The sequence below is a fragment of the Acomys russatus genome, chromosome 20 (assembly GCF_903995435.1).
Source record: "Acomys russatus chromosome 20, mAcoRus1.1, whole genome shotgun sequence".
NCBI classification, from domain to species: Eukaryota; Metazoa; Chordata; class Mammalia; order Rodentia; family Muridae; genus Acomys; species Acomys russatus.
In genome coordinates this window covers 894597-910370 of record NC_067156.1, presented here as the reverse complement: position 1 = coordinate 910370, position 15774 = coordinate 894597, and the positions used below count along the sequence as shown (strand labels likewise).

Here is a 15774-nt window from a genome sequence, read left to right as displayed (position 1 = left end):
AAAAACTAGAAACGTGGGTTGCAGTCACCACATTCACACCATGCTGTGAGCTCAAAGTGGCTGAATTTGCACTAAAACGGAAGGAAGGTGCTCATTTTTATAGCTCTCTCCCAATAGAGCACATGACAAGTGAAAAGCAATTGCCCTTGCTCCGTTTCCTAGTGTCTTCCAAGGAAAACCCGAAAGGCTCAGAGGCCCAGTTTAGCTGCGTAAGACCTAGGCCGGACCAGGAGCCAGCCACACATTCTCTTGGGACAAACACCATGCAAAGGCACATGGGGAAAATAAAGTGATATAACAAGTTCCCAGAATTCTTTGTTATCTTAAAACTCACTTGTAAAGCTTTGATTGAATTATTGCTAAGAAACAAAAAGCGGGGGACATACACTCAAGTTCAGACAAGAGAAGATCTCATAGAACAACACTCGCTCCCCACATCTCCCTCACTCCCACTCTCCATCCTGACTGGGTCCCAGGGAGCCTTTTCTGCACTTTTTCCAAGCTCGACAGTGGCAGTTCTCCCTTTGAGAGCTGTCTCCCAGAGCATCACGCTGATGGCGGTTCAGCCGGAGCCACCACAATGGGATGGGACGTTTCCCCAGAGCCCACCTGAACCCTATGATTCTGTTATCTACTTCAAAAGGTTGGTTTTTATGTGACTATTCTAGAAAGGCTCTTACTTTCTGAAGAATCTTGCTTTTCCTTTTCCCTGTCAGTGTTCAGAGAAGCAAAGTATAAAAGCTGTCATTTATAAGTTTGAATAATTTAAAAATGTCTATAACCTATGCACATATGAAAATATTCTTGCTGCCTCTTAAACTTATAGGGACAGAATAATTTTTTTTTCAAACAAACCAGAATGACTTGGTGGGGGACAGAGAAGGCTCAACACACAAAACTGGGTGAAAGAAAGAAAGGCAGGGAGGGAGGCAAGCAGGGAGGGAGAGAGGGAGGGAGGGAGGCATGGGAGGGAGAGAGGCAGGGAGGGAGAAAGGGAGGGAGGGAGGCATGGGAGGGAGAGAGGCAGGCAGGGAGGGAGAGGGAGGGAAGGAGAGAGGGAGGGAGGGGGGGACAATTGGAAGGGTGAGCTGTTATGCTGGATACCAACAGACCTAATGACTAGAAGTAAAATTATGGAGAGAACTAATCCTGAATAGAAAAAAAAATTTTATTTAATTAAATCAGAAATCTCTAAGTTAAGAGGTTTTAATAACTGGAAAGAAGATATCTTATTTTTGTCCTATGGCCTATTTAATTAACTAGTGCTCGGCCTGGTTTGCTTTACTGAAAACACTGCCCTACGCAGCGCAGCTTTGTCCTCACTGATTTGGGAGCATCTGGACTTCATGTCTTAGAAGAAAGCCACAGTACAGAGTATGTGTAATGAGCATGTAAGAGCAATGTCAACTGCTCAGTGTAGAAAACCATAATAAGTGTGTTATGAAGTGATAAGGACAGCTGTAGCCAGCTGAGCTAGTAAACATGAGTGGCGTATAGTAATAGATAAGCAGACCTGAATGTGTGATGTGATAAAGAGTAAAGAAACTCAGTGAAAAGTATATAAACCGCGGTCGAAAGCCATTCAGTATCTCACTTCCACCATGGCTGCATAAATCCCAACTGCCTGGAACGAGATCTACCGAACAGACCGAGACTCTGCCCAAATACCCAAACACGAATGACGGCTCAAGCTCCTAGGACCCTACTGCTGTAACCAGAAGTCGCAGCTCTGGACCTGTCGTCGCTGACACGACTCTCCATCAGGTCGTATAACCCTGATTAGGAATGTTAGATGCTACTCCTATTAGAATTAAGATAGTTATGAATGCTTGAGTATAAGATAGAACAGTATGGAATGGCATTATTATATGATTTTGGCCATTTGTGTTTTTGGATTGATTTGGTGTTGTCTTTGTGTAGTGGTGACTGATATCCTTGAACCCGTTTATGTTAATAAACTTAGCAACTGCAAAACCACTGATCAGTCTCAGATTGAGTTCATTCGGGATCCTGAGTGCGAAGTACTCAGTGCTCGCGACAGTATGTAACAATTAAATCTATGAATTATTTTTTAAAATAACTATTATTTACCAACAGGTAAGGTTTTCAAGTTACAGATTTATTATGAAAGTGGGTTTCATGGAAAATGTGGCTTAAAAACCCCCTGTCTGGGGTGAGGGGGGGGACCCACACCAAGGAGCCTCCTGGGAAAGGAAGTGTCCTTGCCAGTGTTGCTCATGACACTGTGTCTGGTTTGCTGAAACTTTTGCTTCTGGAATAGTATCTCAGTGTTTTTATGGGTTCTCAACACCACAGCACTTTGTGACATTAAAAAAAAAAAAAAAAAAAAAAAAAAAGAACTTGTGTGAGTACACATAAAAATTATTATATGAAAATTTGCACCTCAAACATTTTCCTAAGCAAATCAATGGTGTGAAATCCCAGAGTAAATATAATTAGGTTGCGGATTTGATGGCTCTCAGCAGTTTGCAAAATAAAGGACATTTTAATGTAAATGCTGCTGAGTCACGGCAGTGTTGTCAGGACACCTGCATATTCTTACTGTGGGTTCAGAGGAAGTGAAGGGGTTATGACCTTTGTATCCCTCTTACCCTAAAGCCTTCCTTCTCCAAAGGTACCATCCTAGCAAAACGCTCGAAGGTTCTTCTGCTCGCTAGGGAGGTTGGGGAGATCATGAGACTGGACACTAGGGGGAGCAGTTTGTCTCTTTTAAGACAAGCCTGCAGAAAAGGGAAAAGCAAAGTTATGGAGAGGAGAGGAAACCTGCTAAGGCTGGCAGAAGGAAAGCAACTTCCGTGAGTCAAGCAGGCGGACGTCTCGCAAAGGACACCGTACTTCCAAACAACAATTTAAAAGGTCCCTAGCCGGTGACTCTGGAGAGCAACTTACCTAACCGTACAAGATACTGTATTGTCAGAAGGATCATGTTCTCCGCGCTCAGGAGGTGGCTGCTCGTCAAACCTAGTTGTTCCAGATCTTTGTTTTCCAGCTGTGGGATCTTGTAGCAGTTCACCAGCAGGGGACTTACAACAATGTCGCCAACATTTCCATAGAAATAGGGTAAAGTGCCATAGCCTGTCCCAGAAGAAACAAGTTACTATAACTGGGCACTCCAGTCAGGCACACCAGCTCAGAAAGACGCAAAGACCCTCTGCCCTCTGAGACAGCACTTTATTCACCTACACGAGGTGAGCCACTCCAATTGCGTCGTGTTTCCCACAGGAGGGGATACTGCTAACACCATAGTCCGTCACAGAAGATCCATGTGACAGTGAGTAGTCCCTGATCAACTTTCTTTCCAGATGAGAAAACAAACTATGGTAACATTTCACGGCCCGAGTGTTCTGGGAGGTGGGAAAGTTAAGCTAAACTCATTGGTAAACCAATAGTCTACTAAGCAGTTGTAGGTGCTTAGAGATTTCCTACTTGTTTTAACAATATTAGTGTTTGGGTTTTTTTTTTTTTTCAGTTTTTTAATGTGCATGATCATTTTGCCTGCATGTATGCCTGTGCACTACATGTGTCTGGTGTCCATGGAGTTCAGAAGATGGGGTTGGATCCCCTGAAACTGGAGTTAAGAATAGTTGTGAGCCATCACGTGGGTCCTCTGCAATGGCAGCAAGTGCTCTGTCACTTTAGGCCCTATGCTGGTGTTTTCTGTTAGTTTTTCTGAATGCCAGGGGATGTGTCAAAGTACCTTATATAGGATAGAAATATGTTGAAAGGTAGTTCACCCTGCTTTCTTTTCCTGCATGGAATCAATATGTAGACTAGGTTAGCCTTGAACGCACAGAGATCTCCGTGCCTCTACCTCCCATGTTGGGACTAAAGGTGTGGGACTCTCTAAAAGTCAAGTGCTAAAGGAACAAAGAGCTCCAATTCCTCATCTTTTTAAGGCTTAGCTGCATTATGTTGATGCTAAGGACCTTCTGAGTCACATGGCATTTAAACCCCTGGGATTCCCCAGCACCCCCAGACCCAGGGTCAGTGGATATGGTGGCCTGATAAAGAACAGGGCCTGAGGTAAAACACCCACGTCACCAGAGCCAGGCCAACCACAAGAGCAGATAATGACTCCTGTTAACACACCCTCCCTGCTGTATCCTGGAAAGAAAACAGTCTCCTTCTGGTCTAGACCTGCCTGCCCAAGAGGCCTTCAGATATAGTGTAAAAGGCACTCAAGTAGCCATAGAAAGTAATAATTGGAACTTAGGATCCAGATCCCTAAACAACCATACTTTCACTGCAGTCAGCAGCTGGGGCCAGCCAGACTCCACAGAGACACCAAGACGCTGACTCACAGAGCTGCCTCCTTGGTTCAGACCTATGCCCTAGGGGGTTCCTGGTTTTCTGAAGTAAGGTCTGTCAGTTGGCTTAGATTGTTTCTTTTCTCTTTTTCTTTTCTTTTTTCCATCTTTCTTTCTTTCTTTTTTTAGGGTTGGCTTCTTTTGGCCGGACTATCTCTTTTCCTCAACCTGTCCACTTTGAGTAGTCCTCTGTACATAGCTTAAAGTTCACTCTGAAGGTTCTAATCCCCTTCCTGACAGTGGTAAGCCCTCTCTCCCAAGACTTGTTGAAGTTCCTGGCTGTAAATCTTTGCCATGCCTTATGTTCCGACTTGTTGCAGTGCTCTCCAAATGTGTAGTAATGGCTGTTTATTGACTCCAATAAAGGGTCAAACGCCGCCGCCGCCGCCCCCCCCCCCCCCACTGGATAGAGATCTTCAGGGCGAGAGAACCTTATTCTCAGCTTCAAATCACATGCTTAGTGAAGGGGATGGCCAAGGAAAGCGGACACAGGCAATGCTCATGAGCGTGTGAATAAGCCCACTGACCAGCCAGGGGCTGGAGACCCAGCAGTCTAGCCGGTGGGATTCCTGCACCTCACCTATGAGGATCACTGGTCTAACTCCCGAGTTACTGAGCAGGTTTTCAGGAACAATCACAGTTTCCCCTGCAGGGACAGGCCGAGGCTGGAGAATTCCAGTTAGTGGGGTCTGTGGAACTGGGGTAGATAATAGGGGCTCTGGAAAGAAAAAAGTTGTTTGACAAGAAAGATTAGGCATGGCACTAATTGAAAATTTCAGAAACCGATGCAATTTTAATATTTTAAGGATAGATGTTTATTGTTTTCTTTTTCATTACAGTATGTATTATAGAAAATTAGAATAAAAAACAGAGCAAGAAACTAGGTGGTGGTGGTCCACGCCTTTAATCCCAGCACTTGGGCTGAGGCAGGTGGATCTCTGTAAGTTTGAGGCCAGCCTGGTCTACAGAGAGAGTTCCAAGACAACCCGAGCTGTTACACAGAGAAACCTTGTCTTGAAAAACAAAACCCCAAACCCAAACCAACCAACAAACAACCCCCCCCAAAAAAACCAAAACAGAGCAAGAAAACAAAGCAACCATAGTCACATCACTGTAGATAGTGACCACTGAGCATTCTGGTAGCTTTTTCTAAGCAATCTTTTGGATTTAGCTTTGTATCTCATATTTGCCATGTCCAAGTGACCAAAAGTGTCATTTCCCAGTACACAAAGCTAAAGACAGAAGCGCGTGGCAGAGGTACACATTGTAGTCATGTCTACCTGTAAGCCTCTGAAGTAACATATTGCCATGGTCTTTGCATTCATGAGATTTCTCTCGAATCTTTAAAACTGCTTAAGCAAATGAAAAAGTGTAAAGACCCCTTCCTAGTCTTAGGGCTGAAGCCCTTGTCATTGTCGACTCAGTAGACCAGGCAGACAAATGTCTCAACACTTAGCTGAGGACACAGTCTACAGACCAAAGCACAAGGCCAAAGTCATCAAGAAGTGTCATACAAAGAACAAATCATAGATGGTCAACACTCAGACAAAGCAAGTCCAGGTGTGCCCTGCGGTGGTAGCATCAGACCCTATGCAACACATGGTTTATCAGTTACATAGTTAAAACTATGATTGGTTGTAATATAGGGAAGGACCATGTTAGAGACAACATATTAGCTCCTATTATTACCCTTACACAATACTAATACAGTGATTGGTTCAGGGCATTTACCTGAACCAGGAGCAGGAGCAGAATTTATCTCAGCTAATTAAAAGAGAAACATTTAAATACATCTTCAGTTAAAGTCTTACCAGTTCTTGAAAGAGGACGGACTGTAGGGACTGGAACAACTAGAGCAGGCTGGGAGACAGGTGACCCAGGGTACCATCCCCGGTGTCGTTTCTTTGGTGGGCCAGAGATGAACATATTAGCTAAAAACAAAAAGGGAAAACATCTTTGTTATCAGCAGTGGGGAAGACAGAAAGAACTCCAAGGGATCATAGGCCTTTCCTTTGATCCACTCAGAGGGTATGAGTCATTCTCTATGGGCAATGAGTTAGAAAAGTCATACTAACAACCAATCACACTAATACGTGTAACCACATGCTGTTTTGCAGTTCACAGTTTTAAATGGATTATTTAATTTGATTCCACTGACCTCCCTGTTAAGTTGTGGGACAAATCTACTTGGTAAATGGAGAAAAAGTTTCTAGTGTCATGAAAATATTTTAGAACACAGTTACAGATGTGAGTTTTCAAGAGTGCAGCCAAGAGGATCCCGGGGCTCACTGACCAGTCAGTCTCTCTGGGTCTGTGGACTCTAGGTTCAGTGAGAGGCTCTGTCTCTCTCTGTAGAGAGCTACAGAAGAAGATAAGTGAGGCAGACTTTTGACACACGTACATATGCACACTCCCTACCACACACACACACACACACACACACACACACACTCAAACACACACACATTGTACCTTGGTCTATGGATGTGTAGCTAGGTCTTGGTGACAAAGAGTAGTTCCCGGGGCGGGATGGAGTGGAACTGGATGTGCCGCTCTTCCCTCCATGGCTACTGGTCCCATTTGCTGCTTCTGAAAACCAGAAAAGCAGAAGATCAGAATAGAGGCTTAGAGGACACTGTGAAGTGGCAGACATCTGGGAAACTTCACACTTGAGGATTCAAGGAGATTTCACAGATAGGATCCAGCCCAATTGCATTAAGCCAACTACAACTATCAGAGCAATTGTCTTAATTAAACTTAAATGCTAGGCACATCAATGGCTATAATACATTTAAAAATCAGATGTACCCAGGTATAATTTCCTGGGACCCCAAGAAATCTTTTACAATTCTTTTTGAAGAACTCTTTGGAAACAGTAGGTAAAAATAAAGGAAAACTTAATCAAAAATTTTTTTCTTTTCTTTTCTTTTTTTTTTTTTTTTTTACTTACTTAATAGAATTTTAATTTGACTTCATGAAAAATTTCAAGCATACAACAGGAAAGAGAACAGTACAATGCGTATTTATATACCCAGGCCGAGGCCCAGTGTTTATTTCACATAGCCCCTCTTATTTCATCATATTCTGTCCTGTTTTTCCTGCACAGACTCACAGGTGTGCTGGCTAGTCAGAAGTGATGTAGTTATCATAGAATTTCACTGATAAGCACTTCTACAGATATTGCCAAAATAACTTTAAAATTATATCTGCAATAAAATTATCATTGCTAGCCAGTAGTGGTGGCACATACCTTTAATCCCAGCACCCGGGAGGCAGAGGCGGGCGGATCTCAGTGAGTTCGAGGCCAGCCTTGTCTACAAAGAGAGTCCAGGACAGCTAAGGCTACAAAGAGAAACCCTGTCTCAAAAAACCAATATATATATATCATTGCTTAAAATCAATGGTGATGAATAATTTAATATCATCAAATCAGAAACACTGTAAAGAAATGGCTTGTTCAAACTGGCATTCAAAAAAAGAACTATATGTTTGAATTAGGTGACATACTCCTAAAGCTTTTTTTGAAAATAAGATTTGCTTTTTTATTTTAAAAAAAAATAATGTGTGTGTGTATGTGTACATATGTGTGTGTGTGTGTGTGTGTGTGTGTGTGTGTGTGTCCCTGCATGTGTACCAAGAGAAATTGGATCCTCTGGAGCTAAATAAAGTTATAAGCAGTTGTAAGTCACTTGATATGGGTGCTGGGAATTAAACTCAGGTCCTCTGCAAAGAGTAGTACACATTCTTAGCCACTGGGCCATCTTCTCAGCTATTTTAGTTAGTTTTTTTTTTTTTTTTTAAACTCTATAGTGATTTCTTTTTTCCCAAAAAAATATTTCTTGTGATTAACTTTTTTCTTTTGAAAAATCTTGAAGAATTTCCCATTTTGTGGATTTTACTGACTCAATGGCCCTAGTTTCATTGAACATCCCTATGTCCACTGTATTTCCAATAAACTAATTGTAAGAGGCCCAGTCAAATTCACATTCCATTTTTTTCCCAAAAAAATATCAAAAGAGCTGTACATGTTCACCAGGAGGCAAAGCGTGCAGAGTTCTTCTCTTCTGGGGACATTAGGAATGATTGGTGTGATTCACAAGTTCTCGGCCTTGTTCTTTTTCCTTTTAAAAGGTTCATTTTTAGGGTCCAGGTGAGATGGTTTGTGCCTTTAATCTCAGCACTTAGGAGGCAGAAGCAAGCAGATCTCTGAGTTTGCTCATATTTAAAAATCTAACTGGGAGATAAATACTGTAAGAGTTGCTGACGGAAAACGCAATGTGATTTCTGTAAATCGCGATGGCTAGCTTTTGAAATATACCCCAAAATGGCAGGCTGTCCATCCCCAAAATGGCAGGCTATCCGTCCCCAAAATGGCAGGCTGTCTGTCCCCAAAATGGCAGGCTGTCCGTCCCCAAAATGGCAGGCTGTCTGTCCCCAAAATGGCAGGCTGTCCGTCCCCAAAATGGCAGGCTGTCTGTCCCCTCCTCCGTCTTAACCATTTCTTCTCCGTAGGCACTGGGCTTTTCTAAGACTCTGTCCTTCATTCACAGCTGACTCGTCCTGTATCTTTCATGGCTGATATTAACCTTGATGGTTCTTACCTATGTGTTGGTAGCTCCCCTCCAGACTATCTACCAATGCCTGACAGCTGCACTTACTCAGATTCCACATGTCCACACCATCTCCTCCTGGAGAGTCTGTTCCTCCGTCCATAGTCTCTGTCTCAGGGGATGGCTTCATTAGCCCACAAGGATTGGTGTTGGCTGAGGCATCTTCTCCTCAGGCCCATATTAGTCTGCAGGTCCATCTGATTTTATTTCCCAAGCGCTGTCTGTTTTGCCTTCCCTTCTCCAGTCTGGGTAAGGTCCTCAGTACCTCTCTCTTACACTAATGAAATGTCCTCAGAGTAGTATTTCTACCTCTTGTCTGTTACATGTTACTGCCAAGATGATCTGGTTCAAATCCCAGAACAGGTCATTTTGCTGCCCCATAAGTGTAGGGTAAAATCCAGCCTCCTCGACCTGCCTTCCTATGACTCTTCGCTTATCCACCACCTGTTCATCTCCTGCCTCTTTGAGTTGTGCACTCTATGTTTCAAGTTCTAAATGTAAGAAAGTTCTTACACATAGTTTATAATTTTTTTCCTCTCCTTCTTCCATGACCCTCTCTCCTGTATTTTTTTATTTTTATTTTTTTGAGGCAAGGTTTCTCTGTGTAGCCTTGGCTGTCCTAGACTCACTTTGAAGACCAGGCTGGCCTCGAACTCACAGCAATCTGCCTGCCTCTGCCTCCCGAGTGCTGGGATTAAAGGCGTGCACTACCATGCCCAGCCTGTATTTTTTTTTTTTTAAAGCAGAGCTTAGTATGTAGCCCAGGCTAGCCTCCTACTTTCAGTCCTCCTTTGGGCCTCCCATGTGCAGGGATTAGAGGTGTGCTTTACCACACCAGCTCCCTGCATCTCCTTGTCAGGTGTTTCTACTGTTACTGGGAAAGGGAAGTACTTCCTCGTTTTTAAGGCCAATGTCCTCTGAGTATCCATCCCCAATTATTCCTGAAATGCTGGCTCGAGCTCCCTGAAGAGACATTATGGTGAGTGTGCCACTTTCACTGGGCTAGGAAATGTGTTGCTCAGGCATCATCTGTCTGTGTAAGCTCAGTTGCTGGTCACAGCAGCCAGGTAAGAAGAGTCTGTTGAGCAGAATCAAACTCTAGCTATCTCCTTGGTGCACTAAATGTCATTTTGAATCTTCTGGTTGGAATACAGACAGAGCAAAGCTTTGTCCAACACTGCATTATTTTAGGCAGTTCCATGGCTGTCTTTGACTGGCAGGTAGAAGGAACATCTGTTTTCAAATATTTGCCTATTAAAGTTCACACCAAAAAAAAAAGTTTACCAAAAAAAAAAAAAAAAAAAAAAAAAAAGTAAGGAAGAAAAACATCACCTGCAACAAAAGTCTTTCCTACAACCTGCAGAGATAAAGGCAGTGGCTTCACAACAGTCTTATTCCAGGTCAGGTCCTGAGCTCCACTTAAATTGATTGCAGAATTAGCTGGACTGAGAGCTGGTGAATCTTTAAAACGAGAGAGGTTGTTTACATTAGCAAGCATTTATATATGCGGGGGGGGGGGGGGTTAAATTCGCATGGGTGAGCTGAGAAAAAGCAGGAGAGAGGGTTTAGTTCTTTCCTGGAACTATTCAGATGTTTTAGGAAGGTCAATTTCTTTCTTCTTCTTTTTTTTTTGGGGGGGGGGAGGTGTTTTTGGTTTTTTGAGACAGGGTTCTGGACTCACTTTGTAGACCACGCTGGCCTCAACTCACAGCAATCCACCTGCCTCTGCCTCCCAAGTGCTGTGATTAAAGGCGTGCAACACCACGCCTGCCTTTTTTTTTCTTTTTGTTTGTTTGTTTCTTTCTTTTTTGTTTGTTTTCAAGACAGCCCTGGCTGTCCTGGACTCCCTTTGTAGACTAGGCTGGCCTCAAATTCACAGAGATTGCCTGCTTCTGCCTTCCAAGTGCTGGGATTAGAGATGTGCCACCTAGGAAGGTTAATTTCTGTGCATTCAGGTTTAATTATTTTTTATTTAAAAAACATGCACTGGGAATTAGTATATGTTAGGTACTATTGTAAGTACTGCAAATATATTAGTTCACTTGATCCGTGTAACACTTTAGTATTGTAGGTCATAGTAGTTAGTCAAACTCAGATGACCTATCATTGGGTCATCTACACTCTGTATCCAAACTATGTGCACAGTCCCTTTAAAAACATTTTAATGATGTATACCTATCTCTGTACAGATAAGTTTCTTGTGTGTCTGTGCATGTGCTTTATAGGCATTCATATGTGTATGAATAGGTATGTGCAGAACTATGCGTGTGTGTGTGTGTGTGTGTGTGTGTGTGTGTGTGTGTGTGTGTGTGTGTGTGTGTGTAGGGCAGAGGTCATGTCAAGCATCTTCTTCAATCACTCTCCACCTAGATTTTTGAGGCAGGGTTTCACTGAACCTGGAGCTCATTGATCTGGCAAAACTGACTAGCCAGTTAGTCTCAGGAATCCTCCTGTCTGGTTTAGCAGCACTGGATTGACAAGTGCTGTGCTGCTGTGCCTGTAATCTAAGCATGTGGGAGGATGACATGAGTTCAAGGCCAGCCTGGGCTAGATGGCAACTAAAAAAAAAAATGGTATGGGCTTTCCTGCTGCCTAGCTTTCATAGTATCAGCAGGTGCTGCTGAGGGAGAAAATCCACCAGCAACCTCACTCTGCTATGAGCACTGGAAGTTACCTTGATGACCAGCATGATGGGAGACGCTGCGCTGCAATGGTGGCATGAATGTCGTGGGGACCACCAGCAGCTCCTGCACAGGACGAGCAGGGCATGGCGCCATAAACCTGACCAAGTTCCCTGGTAGGGAGCTCACGGGCCCTAAGTGTCAACCTACTCATGTTATTTTAGTAAACGGACATGGGACAGACTGACGTCTATATTCATGTCTCTCTATCTATAGATCAATGAGGCCCTCAGTCCTCACCAGAGAACTTTCTTTGTGCAGTAGACGGTGGTTAACACAGACACTTACAACTGGTCAAAGTGCAGAGGATAAGTGTTTGTGGAGTAGTCAGTCATAAACGGGACAGCCACTTCCCAGGCCTCTCCCCAGGGTTCAGGGAATAGCCTCATGGATCAGGGCTTGGGAGAATTGTAGGACCGAGAGGCTGGGGGGAGCTAGTGAGGCAGTGTCTCCTACATACAGGGCTCATGAGCCAACAGCAACTCTAGTCACACAGAGCTGCATCAGATCGAGCATCCATCACCCAGCAAGGGCAGGGAGGGGCTCAAGAGCTCTCAGCACCAGCTGAGGAGCTATGGGAAATTGATGGCTGTGGGGGGTGGAGGGAGAGTCAGCTTTCTTTGAAGATGTGGCCCCAGGTAGGTCTACCTTCCTACAGGGGTGGGGGGGGGGAGGATACGAAGTTGGGAGGAGCCAGTGGGGTAAGGAGTGTACTCAGGGGAGGTAAGGGGAGAAGTGATGGATACATATGAAGAAAATCCACGTGTGCATGCACTAAATTCTCAAAGAATGAATGAAAATATATTTTAAAACAGTGTGGAAGCAGAAGAGATGGTTCAGTAGATAAAAGGACAATGACAAACATGAAGACCTGAGTTCAGATCCCCAGTACTCACCCCCAAAAGCTGAGCTTGTTGGCATGCATACAATAAAATACTACTGTATTGTTATAAAGCATGTAATATCTAAATATAGTGATTATATTTAATGTGATAATTTAGTATGAAATTATGTCTCTAAGAGTATTAAAATTATAACTCTGAATAAACTGCTCAGAAGACATAAAAGCTTATCCTGTGAAGTGTTAAAGAAAACTAAGTGACTGGGAAGACAGCACGTGTGCATGGGTCAGAAGACTGAGTGACCATAACATAGCTCTATTGCCAAGTGCTCAGATGGCTTCCGCCATTCCAACAGGCTTCATGCAGAAACTGGCAAGCCCATCCTGTCATTCACATGGAGACACAGGCACAACCAGATTAATCTATAAAAAGAACATCAAAGCTAGAGAACTTACTTTTCCCAGTCAGGACTTCATGTAACGCTACCAACACTGTACATGTGGTACTGGCCCAGGATATGCACAGATAAGCAAATCAGCATTTAGAGTCTACATATAAACCCTTTCAGTTTTTGATCAATTTAATGTTGACAAGAATGTTAGGAAAATTCACTGGATAAGAAAACAGTTTTCAGCCATTAGTCTGGAGATAACTGCATAGCCCTATACAGTGGTCCTCAACTGTCACACCACACACAAAAATTAAGTTAAAATGGATGTAAATGTAATCAGTAGGATCTCTGTGAGTTTGAGGCCAGCATGAACTATGTAGAAAGTTCCAGGCCAGCTAGTGTAGTGATAGCTACACACAATAGCTGAAGCTGCAACACTCTCAGAAAACATGGAAATGATGCTTGTGACCTTGGCGTAGCCACATGTTTCTCAGCTATGAGCCAAGAACATAAGCAGCAAAAGAAAACAAACAATAAATGAGCTGGTTTCATCTGAAACCCTCAGTCCTTGCTTGTCGAAGGAATAAAACGGAGCAGCCTTGTTGGCAAATGACTCCTCCAACTCTCCAAGGCATGAGATGAGAGTGAAGCGAAACACGTTTTTACAAAGGACCAGCCTACAAAAGTTCACTGTAAAATTATCTGCATTCTGTTGGTTGATTGGTTGTTGGCAGAGAAGTGAACATGCTGCCCATCAAGTCCTCCAGTGAGCCGTACATATTCCTGTAAGTCTCCAAATGTGAACATCAATACCTACTAACTGATAAATGGATAAATTTCAGCTTGTTTACACAATGAAATATATGATTCATGAGTGGAAGAAAATGGGTTGCCGGCATATACTACAAATGAGTCAAATGAAAGAAGCCAGTTGGTCAATAAAATGTCAGGAGTAGAAAATCATCAGAACCAGAACATAGACTTGGAACTGCTCTTGAGGGAAGAGGGGTTAAGCATGGAGTGTGAGGTTTCTCCTCAGGGTGAAGAGATACTCTTGGACATGGTGGTGCACTGAGGCAGGGAGATCACAAGTTCCAGGCAAGCCTGAGCTTTATGTGAAACCATGTACCAATAACTCACTACATCCATCAACTTGCGAACTTTTAATGGTTGAATTATATGATATATGAATTACACATCAGTCTAGAGAAATGGCTTAGCAGTTAAGAGCACTGTCTGCTCTTCTAGAGGTCCTGAGTTCAATTCCCAGCAAGTACATGGTGGCTCATAACCATCTATGATGTGATCTGATGCCCTCTTCTGTCATGCACTCATATACAATAAAATAAATCTTTAAAAATTTAATAAAAAAAGAATTACACCTAAATGTCAATAAGACCATAAGTGCTTTAAGCACTTCTATAATATACATAAGTCTGAAAAAAGAAAAAGATACTATAAGTAAAATTATTCAGTGGAGGAAACGTGTTTCCAGTTGAGTCACTTGTGAGGAGCAGTTATGTGGATGTCTCCTGCAAGAGTTTCCTTAGGGAACAGCTGGATCATAGAATGCACACACTTCTACTCTATTATTCAAATATTACTTGCAAAGTGGTACCATTAACTAACAGTTTTTATTTTAGATATTTTATATATTTGAAAGTTTTGTTTGTGTGTGTGTGCCAGCTTGTCCGTATGTGCTATGTGCACAAAGGTACCTGCAGAAACCAGACAAGGGGATCAGAGCTCCTGGAACCTGAGTAGTGAGTGGTTGTCAGCCACTTGCCTCTAAGTGCTGGGAACTGAATCTGGATCCTCTGCAAGATTAGCAAGTACTTGCTTTTTGTTTTTGTTTGTTTGTTTGTTTGTTTGTTTTTCCAAGACAGGATTTCTTTTGTAGTCCTGGCTATCCTGCTTTCTTTGTAGTCCAGGTTGGCCTCAAACTCACAGAGATCTGCCTGCCTCTGCTTCTGCAGTGCTGGGATTAAAGGCAAGCGCCACCACACCTGGTTCTAGAAAGACTCTTAACCTCTGAGCCATCTCTCTAATCCCATAATTAACACTTTGCCAACAGTGTCTTTTTTGCCCTGGGTTTTGAACTTTTGCCAACATTTTACTATTGGCATACTTAAAATTACTGTGAATTTGATAGATGTAATAGCTTCTCCTCTTTTCCATTTTTTCTTTTTTGAGACAGGGCTTGTCTGTGTAGCCCTGGCTGTCCTGGAACTCAGTCTGTAGACCAGGCTGGCCACAAATTCATAGAGATCTGCCTTCCTCTGCCCCCAAGTGCTGGGACTAAAGGCCTATAGCTTCTATTTTGAATGTAGTGTTCCTAATTACGATAGTGGATAATTATCTTTCTATGTATTTGTTAACTATTCAGGTTTTTTGTTTTATAAGGTATGCATTACAATTCTCATATCTTTGTATTGACTTGTCTTTTTCTTATTAATTTATAGGTGTCATTTTTCCTTGAAACTAGCTCTCTATTAATTTTACATGTTTTAATATTCCTATTGCCTCCTAATTTCTGGCTTTTGTTTTTCCCTTTCTTTTGATTCTTTACATTTATATCTTCTAGCTACCTGGGATTTTTTTTATAGAATAAAAGAAGGAATCAATTTCACTTCTCTGTAAGATATCTAATATCTGGGTACCATTTATGGAAAGTTCCCACTGATTATCAGCAAGTTGCTCCTGTGAGTCTGAAATGAGTCTGGTTTTGGATTTTCTCCTGTACTCCTGTGCTAGGTCCAACCTGTCTTTATTAGTAAGTTTCTCTGTTCTTGGCTATACTGAGTTAAGCTGTCTCATCTGTTATCAATGTTACTTCTTTAAAACATAAGACTACACTAGTAAGGAAGCCACTGCCTACAGTGGCTCACAGAGAAAAACCCCATGTCATAGGCAGTATCTTAT

General features: G+C 42.7%; 1 protein-coding gene across 1 annotated transcript in view; it reads right to left on the bottom strand.

The window, feature by feature from the left end:
- Positions 1 to 15774, bottom strand: part of LOC127204798 (GREB1-like protein) — a 294756-nt gene that overhangs the window by 59680 nt on the left and 219302 nt on the right. The window contains 5 exon segments of the mRNA XM_051164015.1: positions 2911 to 3096; positions 4909 to 5046; positions 6140 to 6259; positions 6801 to 6917; positions 10271 to 10399. Of these exon segments, the coding sequence (XP_051019972.1) occupies positions 2911 to 3096; positions 4909 to 5046; positions 6140 to 6259; positions 6801 to 6917; positions 10271 to 10399 (690 nt within the window).